The sequence below is a fragment of the Ochotona princeps genome, chromosome 18 (genome assembly GCF_030435755.1).
Source record: "Ochotona princeps isolate mOchPri1 chromosome 18, mOchPri1.hap1, whole genome shotgun sequence".
NCBI classification, from domain to species: Eukaryota; Metazoa; Chordata; class Mammalia; order Lagomorpha; family Ochotonidae; genus Ochotona; species Ochotona princeps.
This window is the reverse complement of record NC_080849.1, coordinates 20,551,666-20,574,358: the sequence shown is the minus strand read 5'-3', so window position 1 is coordinate 20,574,358 and position 22,693 is coordinate 20,551,666. Positions and strand designations below refer to the sequence as shown.

At 49.2% G+C, this 22,693-nt stretch overlaps 1 protein-coding gene across 3 annotated transcripts in view; it reads right to left on the bottom strand.

The window, feature by feature from the left end:
* Positions 1 to 22,693, bottom strand: part of ZBTB7C (zinc finger and BTB domain containing 7C) — a 279,974-nt gene that overhangs the window by 72,383 nt on the left and 184,898 nt on the right. The window contains exons 1-2 of one of the 3 annotated variants that reach the window (XM_058677025.1): positions 1,421 to 1,438; positions 915 to 1,001 (exon numbers count right to left, since the gene is read on the bottom strand). The exons of 1 other annotated variant lie outside the window; for it this stretch is intronic. In XM_058677025.1, coding sequence (XP_058533008.1) covers positions 915 to 925 — 11 coding nt within the window. In that variant the 5' untranslated portion in view covers positions 926 to 1,001; positions 1,421 to 1,438. Of the gene's footprint in view, positions 1 to 914; positions 1,072 to 1,420; positions 1,439 to 22,693 lie in introns of those variants that run through there. One more of the 3 variants, XM_058677024.1, reaches the window with a different exon arrangement.

Below are 22,693 nucleotides of genomic sequence, written 5' to 3'. Positions count from 1 at the left end.
CCCGGGAGGACCAGAAGGTTCAAGTCCCCTGGTCCATCCGTCAGCACTCTATTATCCCGCAACAGAATCAACGTCCCGGCGCCCTCAGCACACAGCGCAAAGGAAAGCGCCCTCGCAGTCTGCGCCTGGGACTCCGGAGGGTGACAGGAGTCTTGGGAATCCATTAAGTTGGGGACGTGGAGGGCGCACGGGGTTGCTCCCCTGCCTTTTCCCACGGGGACGGCCTCCAGGACTTCCGGAGGCCCCCTTTTGGCTCACTCACCGGGAAGTTTGGCCTGCGGCAATGGCCTCCCCACCCACCAATGGATGCCGATGGGGGATCCCCGACCCCCCGCACTCACCTCACAGCTCCTGCCAAAACCTCCTCAGATTTCCGTGCATGCTTTTGGATCTTAACTTTCGCCAAATTGCCACCGCTTTTGTTTTCCCCAAGTTTTGTATCCCACACCCGGGAGCACTAGGATTCTCCCCCACCTCCCCACCCCTTGGAGAGGACAGAAATGTAAACTAACATTGTGTCCCCAGTCGCCTTTCCCAGTGCCCTTACACTCCTCTCTGTACCCTGGGCTCTTTGAAGGCCAACTTTGGCGGGCGCCCACTAGGGGACCAGCAGGATGGGGGTCGCTTCTGCCCCACACCAGGTTCGCTTACTATCCCTCACCCCTTCAACCGCAGAGGTGCTTGCCCCACGGGGTAGGGGTGCAATCACTTTGCAGATGCCATCTCAGAGCCACGGGGGATCCCCAGGCACACAGGGTTCCTACTGTGCCCACGTAGCCATCCAGACCATCCTCTGCCTTCCCTCAAGCCCCTCCTTCCCCCAACTCCACACCCTCCTCCGAGGCGCACCCCTCTTGGGCTCTCGGGAGCCCCAGCCGTGCCCAGCCTACGGACCCAGGCCCCCAAAGACCTACCTGTGGCTCATACTTCCGCCGTGTCGTGAGAACCGCCAGGGTCCCAGGCTGGAAATCCACGCGGCAGGGCAGCGCCGCTCTGGGAGCCTGTGGCGGCGGCAGTGCGAGGCTGTCATTGATTCGCGCAGGGCGAGTTAAGCCATCCCAGGAGTGGTTTGGAAAGAGCACTCCCACCCCTCCCTCCAACCAGAAGTATTTGGCAGGCGGTGCCTTCGGTCCACCTGTGCTGTGGAGCGCACAGCAGGGCGACGAGTCAACCATGGGCGCATTAGGCTTCACGGTGAAACCCGCAAATTAAACTCTTCTCTGAAGGTAAAGCAGAAACGAAAGCAAGCGCAGAGCAGGCTTTTATTTTTTATTTTTTTCCCCTTGTTTCTCTCGTTTCTCCTAGGTCCCTGAGGTCGGCTGGCTTCTCTCTCTCTCTCTCTCTCTCTCTCTCTCTCTCTTTCTCTCTCTCCCCTTCCCTCCCTCCACACCCACTCTCAAATATTTTAAAACTGCCTTACCATTTCTTTCAAAGCAAGGAATGTTTTTAAAATTGTTATTCTTGCAATCAATTCTGTGTGTCTTATTTTAAAAGGCAATTTCATTTCCATTTGCCTGAAACCTGAGCTGAACAAAATTAGTAGGCTTCTATATTTTCTTCTTAAAGGGTCGTATCACTTAACCAAACACTTGCATAGCAATCACTCAGGTGATGGCAAACAGTAGCCCCGCTGGAAAGCTAGCATGGAAAAGGACTAGTCCATCCTCGCCTGGCCCTGCCCGAGTGAGGGCCATGAGAGCCGAGAGGGACACCCCCTGTCACCCCTTCCCCCCAGGTGTCCACAGCACCCAGGTTGATTCTGACAACCCAACCAGCAGTGCCCCTCATCCACACTGGGAATGGGCCAAAAGGCGTGGCTGCAGCGCCCTGCCCCTGGGCCTTCGAGCCATACCACCACACCCTTTTTGAAAGCTGCCAGCTGGGAGGTTCTGGCCAGCTGGCTGTGTCCCTTGGAGCTGTCTGGTCACCTGGGGGGACATGGCCATCCACTCCCAAACAGCTGGCTGTTCTTGAAACTGGGAGAGGAGGAGCTGAGGGATGGGTCCCTTCCTGTTGACCCACTGCCCTGCATGTTGCAGAGAAGGGACACAACAGGAAGTCCATGAGATGTCCAGGCCCTCTGCTGCTTATCCAGGCATAGGCCACCCCCTCCCACTAAGCCTCCAAAAGCAAGAGGGAAACCCCAGAAAGAACATATATGGAGCCTCCCCCACCCCACCCTCCCCCAAAGCTGCCCAACAGAAGTATCTCCTCCAACAGGCGTTCCTGCCAAAAGTCCCAGTGACTTGGGAAGATCCCTGCCTTCACACCCTAAAGACTTGTCTGGGACAGCTAGGCCTGACTGCTTCAGGATGGCTGGAAGGGTCTCTCTCTGTGTTGCCCAAACTGAAAATACCCATAGGCAAGGCGGGCAGGCAGGAGTCTCCACAAGGGCCTGGGATGAAGCTGCCATGTGGTGGTGGGAGGGCTGGGGCATGATGGATGGAGGGGGAGTGTGTGTGTGTGTGTGTGTGTGTGTGTTGGGGGGTAGGTGTGTAGTCTCCGAGACTGGTGATGACCTCAGCACTTTTCAGCCCAAACCACGTACTCCTGGAACGCCCAAGCCAAAGAATGAAAGGTTAAATCCCTCTGTCCACACAAGTCACCGATGAAATATCCAAAAAACCCAACTCCACACTACACTCCCAGAGCTGGGCCTATGATGGTGCCGACCTGCGACCTGGAAGTGCTGGCTATGTGCTCAGTGGGGTATGCTGCAGCAGTCTGGGTGGGAATGGAGTGTGGTGGGTGCGGGTCTCAGAAGGCAGGAAGCAGGAGAGGGCCTATGCAGCAGGGGAATCGAGAAGAGGGCAGACGCCTGCTAGCCTGGCTCAGGGGTCTTTGTGGTGGTTAGAGCTTCAGGTGGGAGTCTGTGGGGGTGGAGCTGGCTTGTGAACACAGCTTTCTGCTGGAAGCAGAGGGCACAGGGCTGGGCCTGCTTTGGAGGGGAAGGGCTTTTTCACAGCCAGCTGGGGCGGAATGTGGGCAGAGGGGACAGTGGGGGAGGGAGGCCGCAGGAGCTTTGAGTTGGGTGGGTGGGGGCAGTGGAGGTGCCCGCCCAGCCCGCCTCCATGCAGCCCCTCCCAGTGGGGAGGCAGCTCCGGGCTGGAAGGAGGGTCTGGGTAGGCCAGGGGTGGTGCCAGGGCCAAAGCTGTGGCAGCCAAGAGCCCAGGGTGGGGGAGTTGGCTGCTGTCCAGGCCACCGGCTGGGTCATACAGTGGACAACGAAGGTCCCTCCTCCCTCCCCCTTAATCACTGTGTGCACTTGCCTTTATAGGGACACGCCCTTCTGAATGGCCCTTGGCAAAAAGTGGGGAACCCCACCCTCTGTCCCTCGAGCCCCCACCCCCACCCCATTCCAATGCCAATTGTCTCCTGGGAACAAGAACAAAAAAGTCTCAGAGAGGTGCAATGGGGAGAAGGGGGCTGAACCACCCACAGAAGGGGCTCACTGCAGACCTGTGGTTGTGTGTTCTCCTTGGGGCCCCTCCCTAGCTCCCTCCCTCCCATTCCACCCCACCACTGGCCCACTTCCTGGGTCAGGGCAGCCAAGGCACTTGGACACAGGCTGGCTTCTCAGCTGGTTCCAAAGCCCACAAGTCCCTTCTGTTCCAGCAGGGCGGGCATTTACCTTCCCCCTGCCCTTGCAAACACAGCTGGAGGGAGGGCTACCCAGGAGCACTAGGTACAAGCCAACGAGCTACTGTCTTAACCTGGAGACTTGGCAGGGACTTGCAGGGATATGGACAAACAGGCAAACATGCAGGTCCAGGGTGTCCCTCACCCATCTACACAGTAAAGAGTTGGGTACATATAGGACCCATGTGTTCCAGAAACTGTGACATTCAGAACCACATGGGACTTTTCCTTCTCCTTGTGCTCCCAACAACACCATGAGGCCCATCCTGCTGTTTTCCCCACTTTACAGATAAGCAAACAGAGGCTTAGTGAGGTCTTGCCATTTGCTCATGGTCACACAGCACACACATCACCCAACTGGAAACACACTGTGTAATTTCTGGTGCCTACAGGTTTCTCTGGGGGTCCAGGTGCTGCCTATCTGATTTATATGGCATGGTCCCTAATGGGCTTGGTTTTGCCATGACCTGCCTCAGTTTCTCCTCCTCCTGAGTTGGAGAGGGTGTTACTGGCCAGGAGGTAGCAGCAATGGAGGTTGATTGTGTTAAAGTGCTGTGGCCTTGGTGGTGTTCATGGCAGCCCTTACTCCAAAGCCATCCATCACTAAGTCCACGGTCCCCAGCGACTATGCATCTGCCCTGTCTACCCCCTCTTGGGCTCCCATCTCTCCTGCCTTGTCTGTTGCAGGGGCCTCCAAAACCATCTTCCTGTCCCACTCATCCCCAACTGGAGCCTTAGCCCAGTTCCCTGAGGCTGCCTATGTTATCTTCCTGACCATATTTCAGGGCACTCAGACTGGTCCCCACAGCCACCCGACCTACCCAGTCATGGCCAGATGCACGGTGCTCCCATTCCTCCCCGGTGGGACTTGCTGGTGTGGATTCCTGCACCTGAGAGTGCTCCCCACTCAAGTCCTGCAGAAATGCCCCTCTTCTCAGAGAGGTCTTTCCAAACCCATCCCCTACCCAGCCGGTTACACCCACCCATGTGTACCTGCTACCTGTTTCCAATCATTCATGTCATGGGTATATTTTTATTACCTACATGCTTTTATTGATTTTATGCTTCTAAAATTTCTGAAAGGCAGAGAGAGAAAGAGATAGTGCTCCTATCCACTGATTCATTCCTCAAAGGCTTACAACAGCTGGGGCTGGACCAGGTCAAAGCCAAGAGCTTGGAACTACTTCTGGGTCTCCCCCAGGGGTGACAGGTACCCCAGCAACTGGGTCCCTCACTTGCCACCACCCAGGCTGCTTACTAGTAGAAAGTTGGACTGGGGAGCAGAGCCAGGGCTGGAATCCAGTTCTTCCCATGCAGTGTCACAACCACTGCTCCAAAACCCTGATTCTATTCTGTGACCGTGCAGGACACTTGAGGGCAAGGATCTCGAGTGTCTCTTTCACTTGGCTGTGACTCATACCTGTATGCCCCAGCAGATGAAGTAAAGCAGAGGCCAACAGAGAGAATTATAGATTTAAGAAACAGGAGGGCAGGATCTAGTATCAGCTCTGCCACCAAAAGGCTGTGTACCCTGGGGGATATCCCATGCCACCCCAGACCCCTGGCCTTGGGTACATGGAGACCAAAGATGGCCAAATAACCCCTGGGAGCCCTTCCAGCCCCAGTGCTCTGTAGCCAACTGTGCTTCTGATCTCGGGGAATGGCCGGTGCTGTTAAAAAGATGAGAATCCTGGCGACATGGCACCTGCCACAGCCCTGTGAGGATGGAGGCATCCTCCTGGCTGTGACTGGAAGGACTGACGAGGCCACTACCCACAGGTGGGTAACCCCTGAGGGACAGCCATCAGTCACTTGGGGAGGCCCAGCCGAGTTTAGCCTCCACAGCTGTCCTCCCCCAACCAGGACTGAGGCCCCACCCCACAATGATGATAACATTGACCGCACTTGAACAGTTCTTCCAGCCCCTGAGAGAAGAAGAGAAAAGGGGCATAAAAGGGGAAACTGAGGCACAGACATGAACAACAGGATAGAGCCCTTGGAAACCACCAATGAACAACCCTTGAGGGAGTGATGGGCTCTGAAAAAATGGATAGGATATTCTCCCAGGCTCACAGAACAGGAACCGAATGGCCGAAGCCCTCACCTCACCAAGCAGGCTAATACCACAACAGTCAGCAGCATGCAGGTAGTACTCTTCCCGGGCTCTCTTTCTGAGTTGCCCACACTGTGTTTCATCTGTTTCTCCTGACAGCCCACCTACATTTAGGAGCTAAACAAGTGCTTTATTACATTCTAGGAAACATGGAGAGGAAATAGATTGGCTAGGCCAACAGCAAGGCAGGGGCCACCCCGAGGACCCCCAAGGGGGAGGCCCCAGCACCTCCCTTCCTCTGACACCTGTAATGACAGGCAGGAGGACCTCTCTCTTCCGAAGTCCCTTGTCTGCACTGATGGCATCAAGGGACTTTCTGCATCACCCAGCTCTAGTGTTTCATTCTAGGTCTCCTAGAAACTGGATGCCGATGGGCCAGAATGATTTATTGCTGTTCAGCATCAAGAACAGAGAGGGAGATTCAAATGGCATTCATGTGGTGCTTTACCAGCCCTTTCTATGACAACTGAATTGACCCAAATCTGTTGCATGCTGATGCAGTGACTGATATTTCTATCACCATGCTTTGGTGGTAATGGTGGTGGGGATTGGAGGACATTGAGGACAGACCCAGCTACTCAGAATAACTCCATTTGCCACTAAACTCTTCTGGTTTTTCAAGCACGTCATGATGACCCAGTGAAGCCAAATCTAGTGGCCAACTGGCCTTTGGCCACCCTGTCCTCCGGGTGCTGCAGGTGAAGCCAGGTGCTATGATTCCAGCAGAGAGGAACAGATATGGGCAGATGTGCGGGAGACCAGCCCCTGCTTGTCTGAGCCTCCAGAGTAGGCATTTGTGGCTCTCTAACTAGGGGAAAATGAGGGAAAGTATCCCACAGAGCACCTCTGGGACATGGAGCAGGGTTTTGAGCCTGGCTGATTGCACAGTGAGCAGAGTGGTGAACGAAGGGGGATCCCAGGCCTCTGCTCCTAGCATAGGACCCAAGGGCTGCCAGGGCCCTGCCCTCTTCTCAGATTGTACTGGCAATACTGGTGGGAGGAGGGAAGGCTGCCAGGCAAGAGCTTTGACTTAAACTTGGCTGGGTTGGGCTGGGCTGGGCTGGGCTGGGCCTGTCGCTGCCAGAGCAGGCTGGGAACCTCGGCAGCAGAGCTAGACTTCATCAAAACCTGGCCAAGGTGCAGCAGTGGCGAGAGAGGGGGTGGCTCTGTGAGCTAGGAGAGGTGGCTTTGCTCTGTCCTTCCCTCTCTCTCTCTCCCACCCTCTCTGCTTCCTCTCTCCCACCTTTCTTCTCAGGCAAGCACCACATCATCTGCACCCTGTGCTAGCTGAGATTTGGCTGCACATGATGAGTAGACCCATATAGTCTCCACCCTGGTGGAGCTGACCTCTTGGGAGGAGGAAGACAGTGGCCTCTCACCTCAATTGATCCCCACCCCAAGGGACTGGGAGAGCAGGAATTATAGCTCCCATATAAAGTGAGGAAATGGGGTTGAGGGTGGGGAGGGGACCGGCCCAAGGACACACTGGGAGGGGTGGCACTTGGCCACCTGACACATTGCTGAGGGCTCCCACCACTGCCTTTGCCTACAGTCGTGCCACCTGAGATTACCTGTAGGGTAGAAGAGGGTTTGGCTTGTAGACAAAGTGTTCTCAAAGGGAATATACAGAGAACTAAGAAAACAATGAACTAAGAACATCAACGTAGGCCAACTGCTATCTTGCCTGGTACTGAATGAACACTTGATGTGTGCAGGGTAGGATCCTCGGGAGGTACAGGTGGCCCTGAGAGCAGAGGTCCAGCTAGGCTAGTGGCAGACTCTGCCCTTGACCCATGCTGCCTTTCCTTCCTGGGTCCCCCATAAATCCATAAGGATCATTTTTACCCAACCTGACTGTTGGCCCTCTTTAGACAGAAACAATATCTCCTGACTCTTCACCAAGACTCTGCTTAAACAACCTTCAGGTAGGCTTCTCTTCTCACCCAGGTCTGATCCTTGGGCCCTGTTTGGGACCTGCCTCGCACAGTTTTAACAAGAATACTGCTGTGTCAGCTGGAGGAGAATTTCGCCTTCTACCTTGATATCTAATTGCTCTGACCTGCTAATCTGATCAGCAAGAATCCCCCTACATGTGATGTCTCCTCTTGGTACTTTTCCATCCATCCTGGCCCTATAAATCCCACTTGTCATTGTTCTCCGTGGAGTCAATTATGATCTCTCTCCCCTGTTGCAGTCAGACTCAACTCCAAATACCAAGACAAGCATGGCAACCCCTACGGCAACAGCCCTGGATGAAGTGCTCCTTACCATTTCAACATTTGTCTGAATATGTTTTATTGAACAGGGGTGATGCCACAACTCAGAGAGGACCAAACCCACCACTGGACCTCTGGACTCTCCTAGGAAGTCTTGGTCTTCCCTTGAGCCCTGAGAGATCAATTGGGTAGTACCCCTGCTGACACAATCCAGTAGTAGATGATAGTGACCAGTTGCTTGGTGAGGACACCCTGGGGTGTTTGAGGTTCTGTATGTCCTTGCCCAGGCTGGCTTAGTGGCCTAGATGTCTTTAGTTCAAAGGTGCCTGTTGGAGCTACAGTCTTCCCATATGGAAGATTTCTTGGCCCCTTTCAGGTGATGTACTCCCCAGACCTGGAGCAGAAAATTCCTTAAAGGCATGTTACAGCTCCAGGCTAGCAGACTCTGGGATTTTCTGTTTGTAAGGCCCAGAATGGGAGAGACCCTTGGGGATACAGTAACCATGCTGAGTCCCAGGCTTCATTGCTTGGGTGATATCATCAGTGAACTGGGACCTACCTTGCCGAAGTCCAGCTGATGTGTGCTCCATGACCAGGGCACTGGCTCTGTCCTCTCCCTTTCTTCACTAAGGACAATCTAGAAGCTTCATGACTCCTACCCCAAACTAGTTCCTCTAAGACCCATCCCTTACCATTGCTTCTATTCTTTCTTCCTCCTTGAACTACAACCAAGTTTCCTGTCAGCTTCTGGAAGCCTCAAATGTGTTCTCCTTCAGGCCCACCAGGCTTAGCTCTTCTCACTCCATTCCTCATCTGCCCTACTCCACTCCACCCACATCAGACTCTCAAGAGACCCAAGGACCCCCACCTCCCCCAAAGAACTTATATATTAGGATGAAAGAAAAATTCCAAGTGTCCTCCATTGTTTTTAGCTTTCATTTGAAGCAAATAACCTCAGCTTATTCCAATCTGTTAGAAAGGCAATTCAGAGAAAATTAGGGAGCAGGGCAAAGATAAAAGCTAACCATTACATATAAACTCACGCATTTTGTATTACTGAGTTTATATAACTCATGGCTAAAATCTTAGAACGAGAGCTAGAAAGTATCTGTTTTGTCTGAATGTGAATATGTGCAAGAACGAATGTTACCATCTATATAATATTGTTCTATCTCTGCACAGTATTACCAAATTAATTTATAAACTCCTTTCAGATTGTTCTACTCAAATTGGCTTCAATATCAATACAGTAGCCCCCTTTTATCTGTAGTCTCACTTTTCACAGCTTTAGTTACCCGGGATCAAGAGCAGTTTGAAAATATGAAATGGAAAATTTCAGAAATAATTTGTAAATTTCAAATTATGTGATGTTCTGAAGGGTCACTTGTGCATCAGCACTTTAATACCACCACAGTGCATTTGATAACTTAGGTGGCTTCCAAGGACTAATGGATGGGTAGCATATGTAGTGTGGACACACTAGACAAAGGCGGGATGGAGTGGGACAGCAGGAGACTCTATTATGCTACTCCAGACAACTTCCTGGCATTGGATGGAGAAGGCCAAACGGAGCCCATCATGATATCACAGTGTCTGAATCATGATTAACTTCCTCTCATCAGAAAGGTATTGCATCATCCCACATCAGTACAAGAAAGAGAAGGGTTGGTAGGCACAGGAGAGTGTGATATTCTGAGAGACAGAGAGCGGCTCCATCTCTATAGCTTTTATTGCAGTGTATGATTATAAATGTTCTACTTTACTACTATTGCTATTTTTGTCTTAGCATACCTGGCTTAGAAATCAAACTTTATCTCGGGAAATATGAATAGGAAAAAAACACAGCAGGTGAAAGGTGTGGTATCATCCATGCTTGCAGTCTTTCATTGGGGAGGTTGGAGGGCAACACATCCCCTGAGGTCAAGGGGAGACTAGCCTAAGTGTTCATATAAATTAAATAGTCTTAAACCACTTAGAAATACAAGATTAATTCAAATGTTTCCAAGTTCATGTAATACAGGAAAGTCTTTGGCAAATCAGACTAGTTTAACATTGTTAGCTTAACAGAACCATCTCTTATCTTCCTAGCTATCAGCAATAAGGATAATACAAACATATATTTTATGTCTACTTTTTTTCCTTTGGCTTTTTGCTTTTTTTTTTTCTGGACACTTGCCTAACATGCATGTTTTATAAAAATAGTTAATAGGAATGTAAGTTGAGATGATGGATAGCTTTGCTTATGAAATCTTCATGAGCAATCCAAGATTGTTAAGAACATGTGTATTAAGTTAACATAAGTGAGATAAGAGTTTTCTGACTAGAGTTTTCAGTAATAATTATGTTTTCTCATATCTGGCTAAAAATAGTTGCCAAAATCTTTTTAGCAACTTCCAACATTAGACCAATGCTAAGTTAAACTGAGTAACAGATATTTATTAAATAGCTGAATAATTTCTGAACAAGATAAACTACTGCTGCATTCACTACTAAGCATAAGTTTACATGGTTTTGGCTTCCTATTTTTATGTAGCACAGAGGGGCTATATACAGCTGGGTCTCCTGATAAACCTACCCTTAACATCACATTGAGAATTATACTATGAAATAGTATAATACACCTATGAAAAATGCGTGATGCTGCATTCGTGCTCACCTACAAAAGAATCCTGGGGTGTATTAGACAATTCACACTGTGTATTTCAGGTCCAAACCGTGAAATCTTTATTTCTAATTGACTCTGGGATTTCCCAGCAAGGACCCTGAAAAATCTCAAAGGAGTCTGATTTCTTTCCTTCCTTCCATCCTTCCATCTGTCCTTCCTTTCATCCTTCCTCTTTCCCTCCCTCCTTCCTCTTTTTTAAAAAAGTCAGATTTATTTACAGAGAGAAGCAGAGACAAAGAGAAACATCTTCCATCTGCTGGCTCACTCCCCAAATGGCCACAGTGACTTGAGCTGAGCAGATTTGAAGCCAGGAGCCTCCTCGGGGTCTCCTACGTGGATGCAGGATCCTAATGCTTTAGACCATCCTCCATTGCTTTCCCAGGCCATGAGCAGGGAGCTGGATGAGAAGTGGAGCAGCTGGGACATGAATGGCACACATAGGAATTCTGACACTTGCAAGGAGAGGATTAGACAGTTGAGCCATTGTGCCAGGCCCAAGGAATTTCTTTTTTCACCTTGCAAAAAGGGATTTTTAAAACACAGTTAGGTGGAGGAGCTAGGATGCCACTGAGGATGCCCACGTGCCATATGGAGGTTCCAGAGGTCAGGACCTGGCTCTGCTACTGATTTCAGTTTCCTGCTTGTGGACCCCTGCAAGGCAGCAGGTAATGGCTCCAGTGGTTCCTGCCACATGGATTAAGTTCCTGATTCTTGGCTTTGGCCCAGCCCAGTCCTGGTCATTGTGAGCATTCGAGGAACAAACTAGCCAACAGAAGCTCTCTTGGTCTGCCTGAATCTCTGCCCCACAAATTAACAAAATGCATCTTAAAAAATAAAGAAGTTTGATAGGTTGAATTACATGAAACCTACTGTTAAATAAGAGATGTGTGACTTCTTGTAGGCTATATTTACATGAGTAAATGTTATTAGTACGGATATTTCAGAAACTGTATACACTTAGTAGAAATTGGTCAAGTAGTCTTTCTGTTTGTGATATGTCTTGGTAGGGTGTTATCAGTCATCATTGTGTTTACTGTTTTAAAGCATCACATGCCATAGAAATAGCCAAACTGGTACTGGTGTTGTGGCATAGCATGTAAGGCCATTGCTTGTGGTGCTGACATCCCATATGGGCACCAATTCCAAGTCCCAGCTGCTCTACTTCCAATCCAGTTTCCTGTTAATATGCCTGGGAGAGTAGTAAAAGATGGCCCAAGTTCTTCAGCCCCTGCACCCATGTGAGAGACTCAGAAGCCCCTGGTTCCTGGTTTCTGACCCAACTTAAAATGTTGCAGCCATTCGGGGAGTGAAACAGTGGGGGAAAAAAAATCTATGCTTCTGTGTCTCCCTCTCTAACTTTGACTTTCAAATAAACAAACAAAAATTTTTTAAGGAAATAGCTAAATACTCTTAAATGAATCTTCATTAGATCTATAACCATGGTCATCTTGCCTTTTGTCATCCATGATGGGTTTTTTTCTTTTTAATTTTTAATTTTCTGATACTTCCTTAAAAGTGTTTGCAACCAACTCCAGGTCAGAGGACTTTGTGTCTTTAACTCAGAGGGACTGTTTCAGGTCCCATGGGAAGAAGCCAGGTCCTCTGGCATAGGCTTCTAGTGGAGTTGCTGAAGCTACTTTGAGCCATTCCATGAGCCTGGATCAGGATTTCCAGGCCTCCAGAAGAGAGCCTGGGGATCTCACGAAGCTGTTAGCCCACCTCCCAGCAAGGCAACAGTTAATGACACGGGCCTGAACAAGTTGATGAGGGATGCTGACAGCTCTTGTTCAGGATATTGCTGTTGGCTTTCAGGAGTTCCTTTTCCTTTTCTCTCAGACTATCCACAGCTCACAGGCATCCAGCAGATTCCACATTTGGAAATAGAAATGAAACACTTAATCTTTCCCTCCCTGCTTGGTCCTTTCACAGTTTGGCAACTCTTACTGGATAGACTTTGCTTTCATGCAAATAGAATTACTTGGACAAGTTCTGTTAGATTCTGTCCACCTTGTCCCAGGGGAAATGCTGGTCACAGAATCAGGGCTTTGACTGGAATGTCAATACGTGGCAATGGTGCAGCAGATGTGACCCACGTGTGGGAACCAAGATTGGCTTATAAAGCTCATGCTTACAAAGTGAACGTGGGACACTAGCCTAGCTCATGACTTATGGGACACCTGGCTTCACAGATGAGTAAAGAAGGCCACTTCCTAGCAGGTCTAGGAGCTTAGGATATTTTGGGAAGCACAAGAAAAGAATTACCCAAACTCACAGATACTGCAGACAAAATCTGGTAGCATGTACGCTCCTTGGTTTCCTATGCTTGAGAGGGTTTTAAAGATGTGATACAAAACTCCCTAGGAAAAGTTCCAGTAAAGCAAACTCTAAAAGGCCTATGTGGTTAATTACCACTCTCACTGCACTTATGCAAATAATCAGGCCAAAACTAATGAGACCTAACATATTCCATAAACAAGAATAGTCTTATTACTTTGATCACCATTAATCAAAAAGGGGCAGGGGCTGGTGGCTGTAGAGGGAAATCTCATATTTCAGTAGAAAACTATAGTACTCATTTGTGGACTCCTTCCACAGGCTGTGAGGTTTTGTTACACACCTTAACTGGACTGTATCCTGCAACTTTACAAGCTTTATCACTGCTCACTGTTCCTTTGCTAGCGTTTGATCAGGAGGAAGGAGAGTGACAAATGGGGAAGGTGAGGGCAGGTTTGTGTGTGCGCACTTGCACAGGTGCAGTCTAACAGGTATAAAATGTGAGGGTATGCAGCCAGTGGAAAGACCCGCAGTGTGCCAAGTGGTTGATGGCTAGTAGGGGAGAGGAGTAAACTAGCAGTTTCTCTGTTGCATCAAGCACCAAACAGGCCTCTGACATCCTCCCCCAAAGAATCTATCTGCTTTAGCAGCTCCAGAACATCGATGCAGAGCTTGGCCTTACCCCTAGTGCTGGTTGGTGTGCCAGCTCAGGCCTCCCTTGGGGCCAGTCAAATCAGCCAGGGTTGAAGGTCAGCACAATGGCTTTTCACTACAGCCAGGTCGGTGGGCAAGGGATTTTCTAACTGAACTTGACCACGTTCCCTAGGGCCAGGATTGAGCTTGTAAGATGGACAGGGGAACAGCCAAGAGTGGACTCAGACTACTTCTGCAAGTACCACATTGAAGCAGGGATCTGCTTTCCACACATGACCTATTTGGATCCCCTAACAATCATCCTATGAAGTTTGCTACAGAATGAGAGCTCAGAACCAGGATCTGGACTTGGGTCACGTTGACCCCCACTAAAAGTCACTTTCAGGGGCTGATGGTAAGCTAACCCCCTGCCTGCAATGCTGACATCGCAAATGGGTTTGTGTCCTGGCTGTTCCACTTCAGATCTATTTCCCTGATTGTGGCCTGGGAAAGAAGTGAAGGATAGATCAAGTCTTGGGGCTCCTGTACCCATATGGCAGACCCAGAAGAAGCTCCTGGCTTAGAATTCGCTCAGATCTGGCTGTTGAGGTCATTCAGGGAGTGAACCAGTGGATGGAACATCTCTGTCTCTCCTTTCCTCACTATAAAAACTGCCTTTCAAATAAAAATATATTTTTTTAAGGAAGTCACTTTCAATCTTGGGGACCTCTGTGAAGTGGTTCTGGAAATGTTTAAACTTACAAGGTAGTGGGAGAAGGCACAGTGAAGTCGAAGGAGGCAGACATTAGATGAGGCCAGTGGCTGCCACCACGTTGGCATCTAAAAGCAGAGAACAAGCAGGTCTGTGTCCAGTGTGGTATACGGCTGACCTAGTCCTGAGTTCCAAGTCATGTGCAGTTTTGAAGGCCTTTAAAAAAGCCCTGCATCTCACTGGGGAATGGAGAGGCAACCCTGGCCTGGGTGCCAAGAGGGGCGTGGTCCCAGCAGTGACCAGAGCCTCAGGGCCTGGATTTCTGCATCTCCAGCACCTTTGGGAGAGTCCTAGCTGCAGACTCCTCACAATCTCAACTTCATACCTGCATTTTCAGACATCATAGTGAGACAATTAGCAATGACTGGTAATTGAGTGGTTTGGCTGAATCCATGCAGGACCTGGAACAAGAGTCCAGTCACTGCCGAGCTCCGAGCTCTGCACCCAGGTCTGGAACGCTCTTCTCTTCTCTTCTCTTCTCTTCTCTTCTCTTCTCTTCTCTTCTCTTCTCTTCTCTTCTCTTCTCTTCTCTTCTCTTCTCTCTCTCATGATCTCTGCAAGCTGTAACTTCAGCCTTGCTAGGAGCTCACGTTTCTGTGCTTTTCTCAGCTTTTCTGCCTCTAAAGCCATTGCCTCCCTTCTTTGCTCAGGTCCCACATCCCTCTAGGAACCCTCATCCAGGTTCCTGCACACTTGCTTGGGAACTGGATCTAGCAGAGTGGGTGGGGGAAGGGTGTTTGAGGGTGAGAGGTCATGGGACAAAGGTGAGGTGACAGCCAAAGGGAGGGATGAAAGCTGGCCAGTCGGTCACAGTCCAGGGGGTACAATACGAGGGAAGATGCAATGGGAAGGGACTTTTGATGGGCCATCTGTGGTTGTAACTGGGACATAGATGTTTGCCCAGGAAGGCTGGGCTCTAGCTTCAGCAGTATCTAACAGGCATCTGGCACCTTGAGTGGGCTTCAGAGGATCCCTCTGCCTCCTGCTAAACTGTTTGAAAAGCTGTCTGGGCATGTGAACGTGTGTTTGCCCTTTTCTGGGGCAACTGCCTACTGTGTTCATCGATTTTCAAACAAGTTTATGACCTCAGGCTGGTGTTGTAGTACAGTGGGTTAAGTTGCTACCTGCAATACCAGCACCCCATATGAGCACCAGTTCTCATCCTGGCTGCTCTGCTTCCAATCCTGCTAATATACTTGGGAAAGCAGCAGCAGATGACCCAAGTACTTAGGGCCTTGCATCCACATGGGAGACCCACATGTGAGACCCACATGGGAGACCCACATGGAGTTCCTGGCTGCTGGCTTTGGCCTGGCCCAGTTCTGGTCATTGTGGTCGTTTAGGAAATGAATCAGCAGGTAGAAGACTTTGTTTCTCTCTCTCTCTCCCTCTCTCTCCCTCTCCCCTTGTCACTTTGCCTTTCAAATAAATAAAATACATCTTGAAAATATTATGGCCTCCATCAAGTACACAAATAAAATTTGGGTGAAAGGAAGTCAGCTGGAAATACAGACTGTGTCGTATGAGCTATGTGAATTTTTACTCATGGTGGAGAGAGGGGGAAGAAAACATAGATGGTCCTTATCAGACAGATGGATAGTAGGCAAATAGATGGATGAATGGATGACTGATGACAAGACAGGACAAGCAAACTTAACAGGTACACTACAGAATCATTACTTCAGCCCCCTGCATTTGATTTTCCATGGCAAGAAGGAGCACTGGTGGAGCTGGGAGAAATAGGGGACCTGGGACTGTGGTGTTCAGTCACTGCCCTCCCAGGAGATCGATGGGAGGCAAAGATAAGGCTTTGGGCAGGCGGGGAAGTCACGTAGTGGGAAAACGGGATTTGGTTTCGCAAGTTTTCCAGAGTCACCTCTTGCATAAGATGAGCCATGATTGAACACCTTCCCGGGGAGCCCTTGGTGGAGCACCCCGTGGGTGTGGGGCAGTGTGAGTTGAGCACGTTGCAAGTATTATCTTGTTTACTTCTCACAGCAGCCTGTGCTGTGGGCAGGGTCGGCCATGCTTTCCGTTTGACAAGGCAGGAAACACAGGCCCAAGGATGTCAAGTCACTTGCCCCAAAGTAAACAGCCGTTAGAGAACAGTGGGTTGGGAAGGAAGGACACGGTGTGTCCTCAGCTGGATTGCAGGGCCTGGGCTCCAGTTATCCTGCAGGACACTGAGGCCACTGTTTTCCCAGTACCAATTCCAGCACCACACTCGCCAGGACATAATCAGAGGCATGGCCCATCTTTTTGAGGGGCATCTGGCTGTGGTGTTTGAAGCCAGAGCTCATTGCCTCCTAAAAGGATCAACCAACTCTATCCTCTGCAAAGTGGCTGGACCCTGCTGCATCTTAATCCCATGGTGCCTTTTGCCTCTAAAGGGACAGCGTGGCAGACTACTGTGCTCCACAAAGGCCATGGAAAATAGAATTAAGAGATCCATTTGTTTCGGTGCAAAACAATCTTGTAATCCATGCATATTTGTTTGCATAATATGTATTTCTCATGAACTTTCTGAAGACCTCTTATAGGCAGAGCTTACAAAAAAAATTTATTGCATCAAAATAAACTTTTTTTTTACTTCCTACAAACTTTTTTTTTTTTAAAGATTTATTCATTTTATTACAGGCAGAAATACACAGAGGAGGAGAGACAGACAGGAAGATCTTCCGTCCAATGATTCACTCCCCAAGTGAGCCGCAACGGGCCGATGCGCGCCGATCTGAAGCCGGGAACCTGGAACCTCTTCCGGGTCTCCCACGTGGGTGCAGTGTCCCAATGCATTGGGCCGTCCTCAACTGCTTTCCCAGGCCACAAGCAGGGAGCTGGATGGGAAGTGGAGCTGCCGGGATTAGAACCGGCGCCCATATGGGATCCCGGGGCTTTCAAGGCGAGGACTTTCGCCGCTAGGCCACACTGCCGGGCCCACTTCCTACAAACTTTTAAAAGTACCCTTGTATGTTCATCTTCTTCTTATTATTTTTGAAAAAGATTTATTTACTCTTATTTGGAAAGACAGATTTACAGAGTGAAGGAGGGACAGACAGAAATATCTCCCATCAGAAGATCTTCGCGCACGACATAGGTGATAGAGGGCTAATCTCCAGAGTATACAAAGAATTACAAAACAGCCAAAACACCAAAATAAACAAGCCACTCAAGAAATGGGCACGGAAAATGGGCAGACATTTCACAAAGGAACAATCCCAAATGGCAAATAAACATATGAAAAAATGCTCAAGCTCCCTGGCAATAAGGGAAATCCAAATTAAAACATCAATGAGATACCACCTAACGCCAGTAAGAGTGGCCCACATGAAAAACACCAACAACACTTGCTGGCGAGGTTGCGGCGAAAAAGGAACCCTACTCCACTGCTGGTGGGGCTGCAGATTGGTACAGCCTCTATGGAAATCAGTATGGAGAATATTCAAACAACTCAAAATCGACATACCGTATGACCCAGCTATAGCACTCCTAGGAATATATCCAGAAAACTTGTTTTATGAGAAACCAACATGTACTCCTATGTTCATAGCAGCACAATCAGTAATTGCAAAAACATGGAAACAACCAAAATGCCCATCAGCAGAGGATTGGATAAGAAAGCTATGGTTCATCTACTCCATGGAATACTACTCAGCTATTAAAAAAAACAAAATGCAGTTCTTTGTGGCCAAATGGGCCAAATTGGAAACCATAATGCTAAGGGAAATGAACCAATCTCAAAAGGTTAGACACCACATGTTTGCCTTAATTTAATATGATATGATGTTAAGCATATCATGTTATATTATGGATATTATGTCATTTGTAGTATATTAACTAAAATTGAACTGTGAATGGGGGGTCACCGAAAGTGGTTAAGAAATCGCATTTATTTTTAACATGTTGACTGCTCAATACCATGTCAATTAATTCCATAATGATGTTAATTGTTGCAGATGGTATATCAGTGCTTTTATTTGACCGGGAAGATACTCTGCTGACTCTGCCCTCAGACCAGAGAGGGTCTTCCCAATAAGTAGTTGGACTTGTCTGGACTATGGGATGTTGGACTCTATGCTTGGCAAATACTTGCAGGGAGGGAATTTCAACTAAACTTGAACTATGGTTATGCAACAAGGTGGAGGAACCCACCATGGGGGGAGGGTGGGGGGAGAATCCCAGATTCTATGTAATTACAACACAATATAATTAATGAATAAATTTAATAAAAAAAAAGAAATATCTCCCATCCACTGATTCACTCCCCAAGAGGGCTACACAGCCAGAGCTGAACTGATCCAAAGCCAGGAAGCCAGGAGCTTCTTCTGGGTTTCCCATGTGGGTTCAGGGTCCCAAGGCTTTGGCCCAACATCTGTTGTTTTCCCAGAATACCAGGAGGGAACAGGAAGGGAAGTGGAGCAGCCGGGACATGAACTGGTGCTCATATGGGATCCTAGGCATGCAAGGCAAGGATTTAGCCACTAGGCTATCATGCCGGGCCTCCTCATATGTTCATACAATGATCCTGGCTGACTGTCTACACAAGTTAAGAGACAGTAAGAGTAATAGTACATTCAAATCCCCTATAATAGAAATAAAAGTTTTAACTTGCAACAAGCTTCCAAGGTAAGTATCAGGTCCATTCTATAGGTGGGGTAGAAACGCAGGTGTGAAAGATCTAGAAAACCTCCCTGAAGTCAGCCTGTGAGTGCAGCAGAGCTGGATTGTACTGGCCCTCTTTCTGCTTCTCTGACCCAGGGGGTAAGGAGAGAAAGAGAGGAGAGTAAGGAGGGAACGTGATGTTGATGAATGACCCAAAAGCAAAGAAAGGCAAAGCCATCTCAGAAGCCTCATGAGAAGGGACCCTAGCCACCGGTCACAGGGTCAAGAATCTGGCCACATCTACCACCAGTGCCACTTACGCCAGGGCATGATTGGAAGTATGGCCCACATCTTTTAGGATTTGGATGTGGTTCTGGATGCCAAAGCTCATCGCCTCATAAAAGGTTCAGCCAAAGGCAGGAGTCTGTGTCTTGGGTTACAGTTGGTTACAATTGGTGGGCCTGTTGGCTTCTTCCCTTTCTTGGGATTTTTGCTTTTATTCTTGGAAACTCTGAAGCCTACAAAGCCTGCTGGAAGGGAGGCAACAGGGACAGCCAGGCCAAGAACAGGGTCACATCTGGGGAGCCAGTGGGAGGCCCTGTGCCAGTCTTGTCAAGTCAGAGGCCAGAGCTGGGGAGGCCTGTGTCCTGGGTAAGCAACCCAGGTCAGGGCCAGGTGCAGTTCTGCGCAAGTGGCCCCACACTGTTACTGGATGTTGTGACAAGCAGGCCTGGCCTGAGGTCAGAGTCCAGCTGTAGGGCCAGCGAGGAGGTTGGGCACAGTGGGAGGGTACACAACCTGCAGATGGATGGCTGGCCCTGGTGGGGTGAGAGGGGCTCCCCACAAACGACTTAATGAGACTTGAGGAACACAAGTAAGGGAGGCCTTCTACCCCTACCCTGTAGGCTGGGACATGAACAGGGCTAGGCTGGGATCAGGGGACTTGGGCTTTGCCTGAGCCCCAGCCACTAATTCCCAACCTTTTTACTCCAGAGAGTCTCTAAAAGTAGCCGCATCAGTTCTCAGAGTTCCCTTTCCTGCTTCCATTGTTCTCCTGGCTAAGGCATGTCGTTTTATTCCAGAAAATCAAACTTCTTCGCCTTGACATGCCTCGAGTTTGGGGTTCTATTATAAAGGTAGGTAGGGTTATGTTTGAAACCTGTGTTCTTCACTGGCTGTTTTTCAGTATGTGTTTCCCATGATGCACTTACCTTCATGCTCTATCCCTCAAACCATGTCCTATCCGCCAAGTGCCTGTGGCTATGGTGTCAAGCCCTGCTTTCTTCTTGGGAATGGCTTATGCGACCTGAAGACGTGTGCATCACAGAAAACTAGAGGAAGCCTTGCCTTAGCATGCCAACCCTTGCAGGATGCTGCCCTCCTGTGCAGCCTGAAGTGGAAAGAGCTGGTGTATTGTGGAATTTTCATAGGCAGCTATCCACTCAAACTTCCACTTGTCATCTGGGTCCTGGAGGCTTGGGAATGTGAGAACTAAGATACATTCGAAAAGCGCTAAAACCATGAGCAAATGGGCCCCAAGTGACACCAACTCCAGAGTGACAAATTTGGGGCATGGGTTCTGTGAACTCTCTCCGTCTTTCCTCTCACACAGAGGCAGTAACTAGGAAAATGAGATTCTCTTGTATTTATGATATTCCTTACCACGTGATACAGATTTTCGACTTTTTTTCCCTGAAATTTTGACTTATTTCTTGAATCTGTAACTCTTGTGTGATGTGAGCATCTTGGTAGGCACAGGGATTGGAACATTCTTGGGTACCTTTGACCAGGCTGAGAGCCACGAGGTGAGTAAAGCAGGACTAGGCCAACCATGGCAGCCTCTTAGATCCAACTGTACCAAGGAGTTATGTGACCCTACTGAGGACGGAAGTGGTCTAGTTTGATGGTCATGGCTATTCAGCTCCTTGGACAACCATCAGTCCTGTCCTCGGCTTTACCCCTAAGAAAGTCCAGGGCGTCCAGGTTTACAAAAGATGCTCTTGGCTAATGTGTAAATATCCCATCCAACAGAGACCTTATGAAATGACTAGCAGCAGTAACCTGTACAGGAATGTGTGTGTCCATCACCTGCCTGCTTTTAAAAAGGTTCTGATCCAAATCATAGCGGTGACTGCCATGCAAGGTAAACACAAAACATGTGTGGCAAATCAGGGAGGAAAAGGAAGTCGGGGTAAACAGAGCCAAGGGAGCCAGCACTGAGGTCAGCATCCAAGGTGAACCTACAGCCTGTGCCTTTAACATTCAGTCGTGTTGATTTGGGATCAAGTCAGCTGAAATAGGCCAGCCCCTTGAGGCTCTGATTTCTAGTACTCCAGGCCTACTACTAAATTCCAACACACTTCTCTCTCCAGGTATCCATGTCCCAGTGTGTTGAATAGGGCAGATCCTGCCTTGGGGGCTCTTTGTGAAGGCCAGGTTAGATCGTGTGTGTAAAAGTGAGCATCTCCAAGTTAAAGAAAGTAAAGTTCAAGTCTGTCTAGAGACTGTTTCTCCACTAGTGCAGGAATGGCGTCGGCTAGGAGAGGAGACAGCATGGCTGGGGAAGGAGAGGGGCTACCGCAGAGTGGCTGGCAAGGCCTCTGCTGTCACCCACGGGTTTCTGTGTAGGCGTGTTAGTGTGGTACAAGGCATCTCCTGAGCTTGGGCCAGTACTATAGGTGAACATTAAGCAGTGGTCCAGGGAAGGAAGCTGAGATTTCCAAAGGCTGACTGGGGTGTGGGGCATAGGAGCCATAGATGAACAAGTAGAACTCTGGGGGGCCTCGGTTGGCTGCCCCTGTGTCTTTGCCCGTGAACTTGGTATGCTACCTGAGAAGTGCTCTTCAATGAATGAGAGCATTAGCAGCAAAAAAAAATCCTATTAGTAGTCCAATGACACACAAAACATCATGGGAACCTCATGTACACACATCTGTGTGGCTTGGATTGAACATAGGAAGGTTGCTCTACAACCCTCTTGGACACCTGCTGGTTCTATAGGCAAAGGGGGCTGCCGGAGCCCACGAGCCTGCTGGGAGACGTGTAAGCAGGACTGTGAGTCCACTCCAGCTGTGAGCGTAGTCTGATGAGGATCAGTCCTCCTGTTAGCAGAGAGCCCTTGGCATTTCACAAAGCCACTACTTTGAAGGTTAATGTACCCTCCACTTTGCATATCACATGACACCAAGACCTGGGCTGGTTTAGTTTACTCTTCAAAGTAACCAGAACCTGTCCAGGGAGAAGGCAGTTTGGAATTCCAAGTACGATGGAGCTGGGATTTTCATCCTGGCTCTGCTGTGGCTTCTGGGGAAACCGAGGCCAAGTTCTCTCCCACAAGGGTGTTGGGTAGATTCCCTAAGCTAGTCTTTTTAAAATGCTAAGAACAACTCCCTGATACATGCAAAGTGCCACACAATCATGCTAAAGACATAGCCACCCCTCCAGCTTGGGTCCACCTGTCCATTCTGAAATTGAAATAGGCCAATGGAAAGATCCCAAATGTGTGCCCCATACCCCCCGACTCCTAAGAGCTGGAAGTGGGGTGGAGAGAGGGGCTAGAGCTGACTGTCAAGGGCAGCAGGTACCTGGCAAACTTCTTCGGTGTCCCAGAACCAGTCCCTGCTTCCTCCCTTCCAGGACTTTGCCAAAGAGGAACACCCAAGGCTTGATAAACCCATGCCAACCAGGAACGAGATGGTATCTGGGTCAGAAGAGCCAACAAGTTAAATATGCTCAGGTCACCGCCAGGGGCAAACACTTCTGCTGGCCTCTGTTCCTCTGCC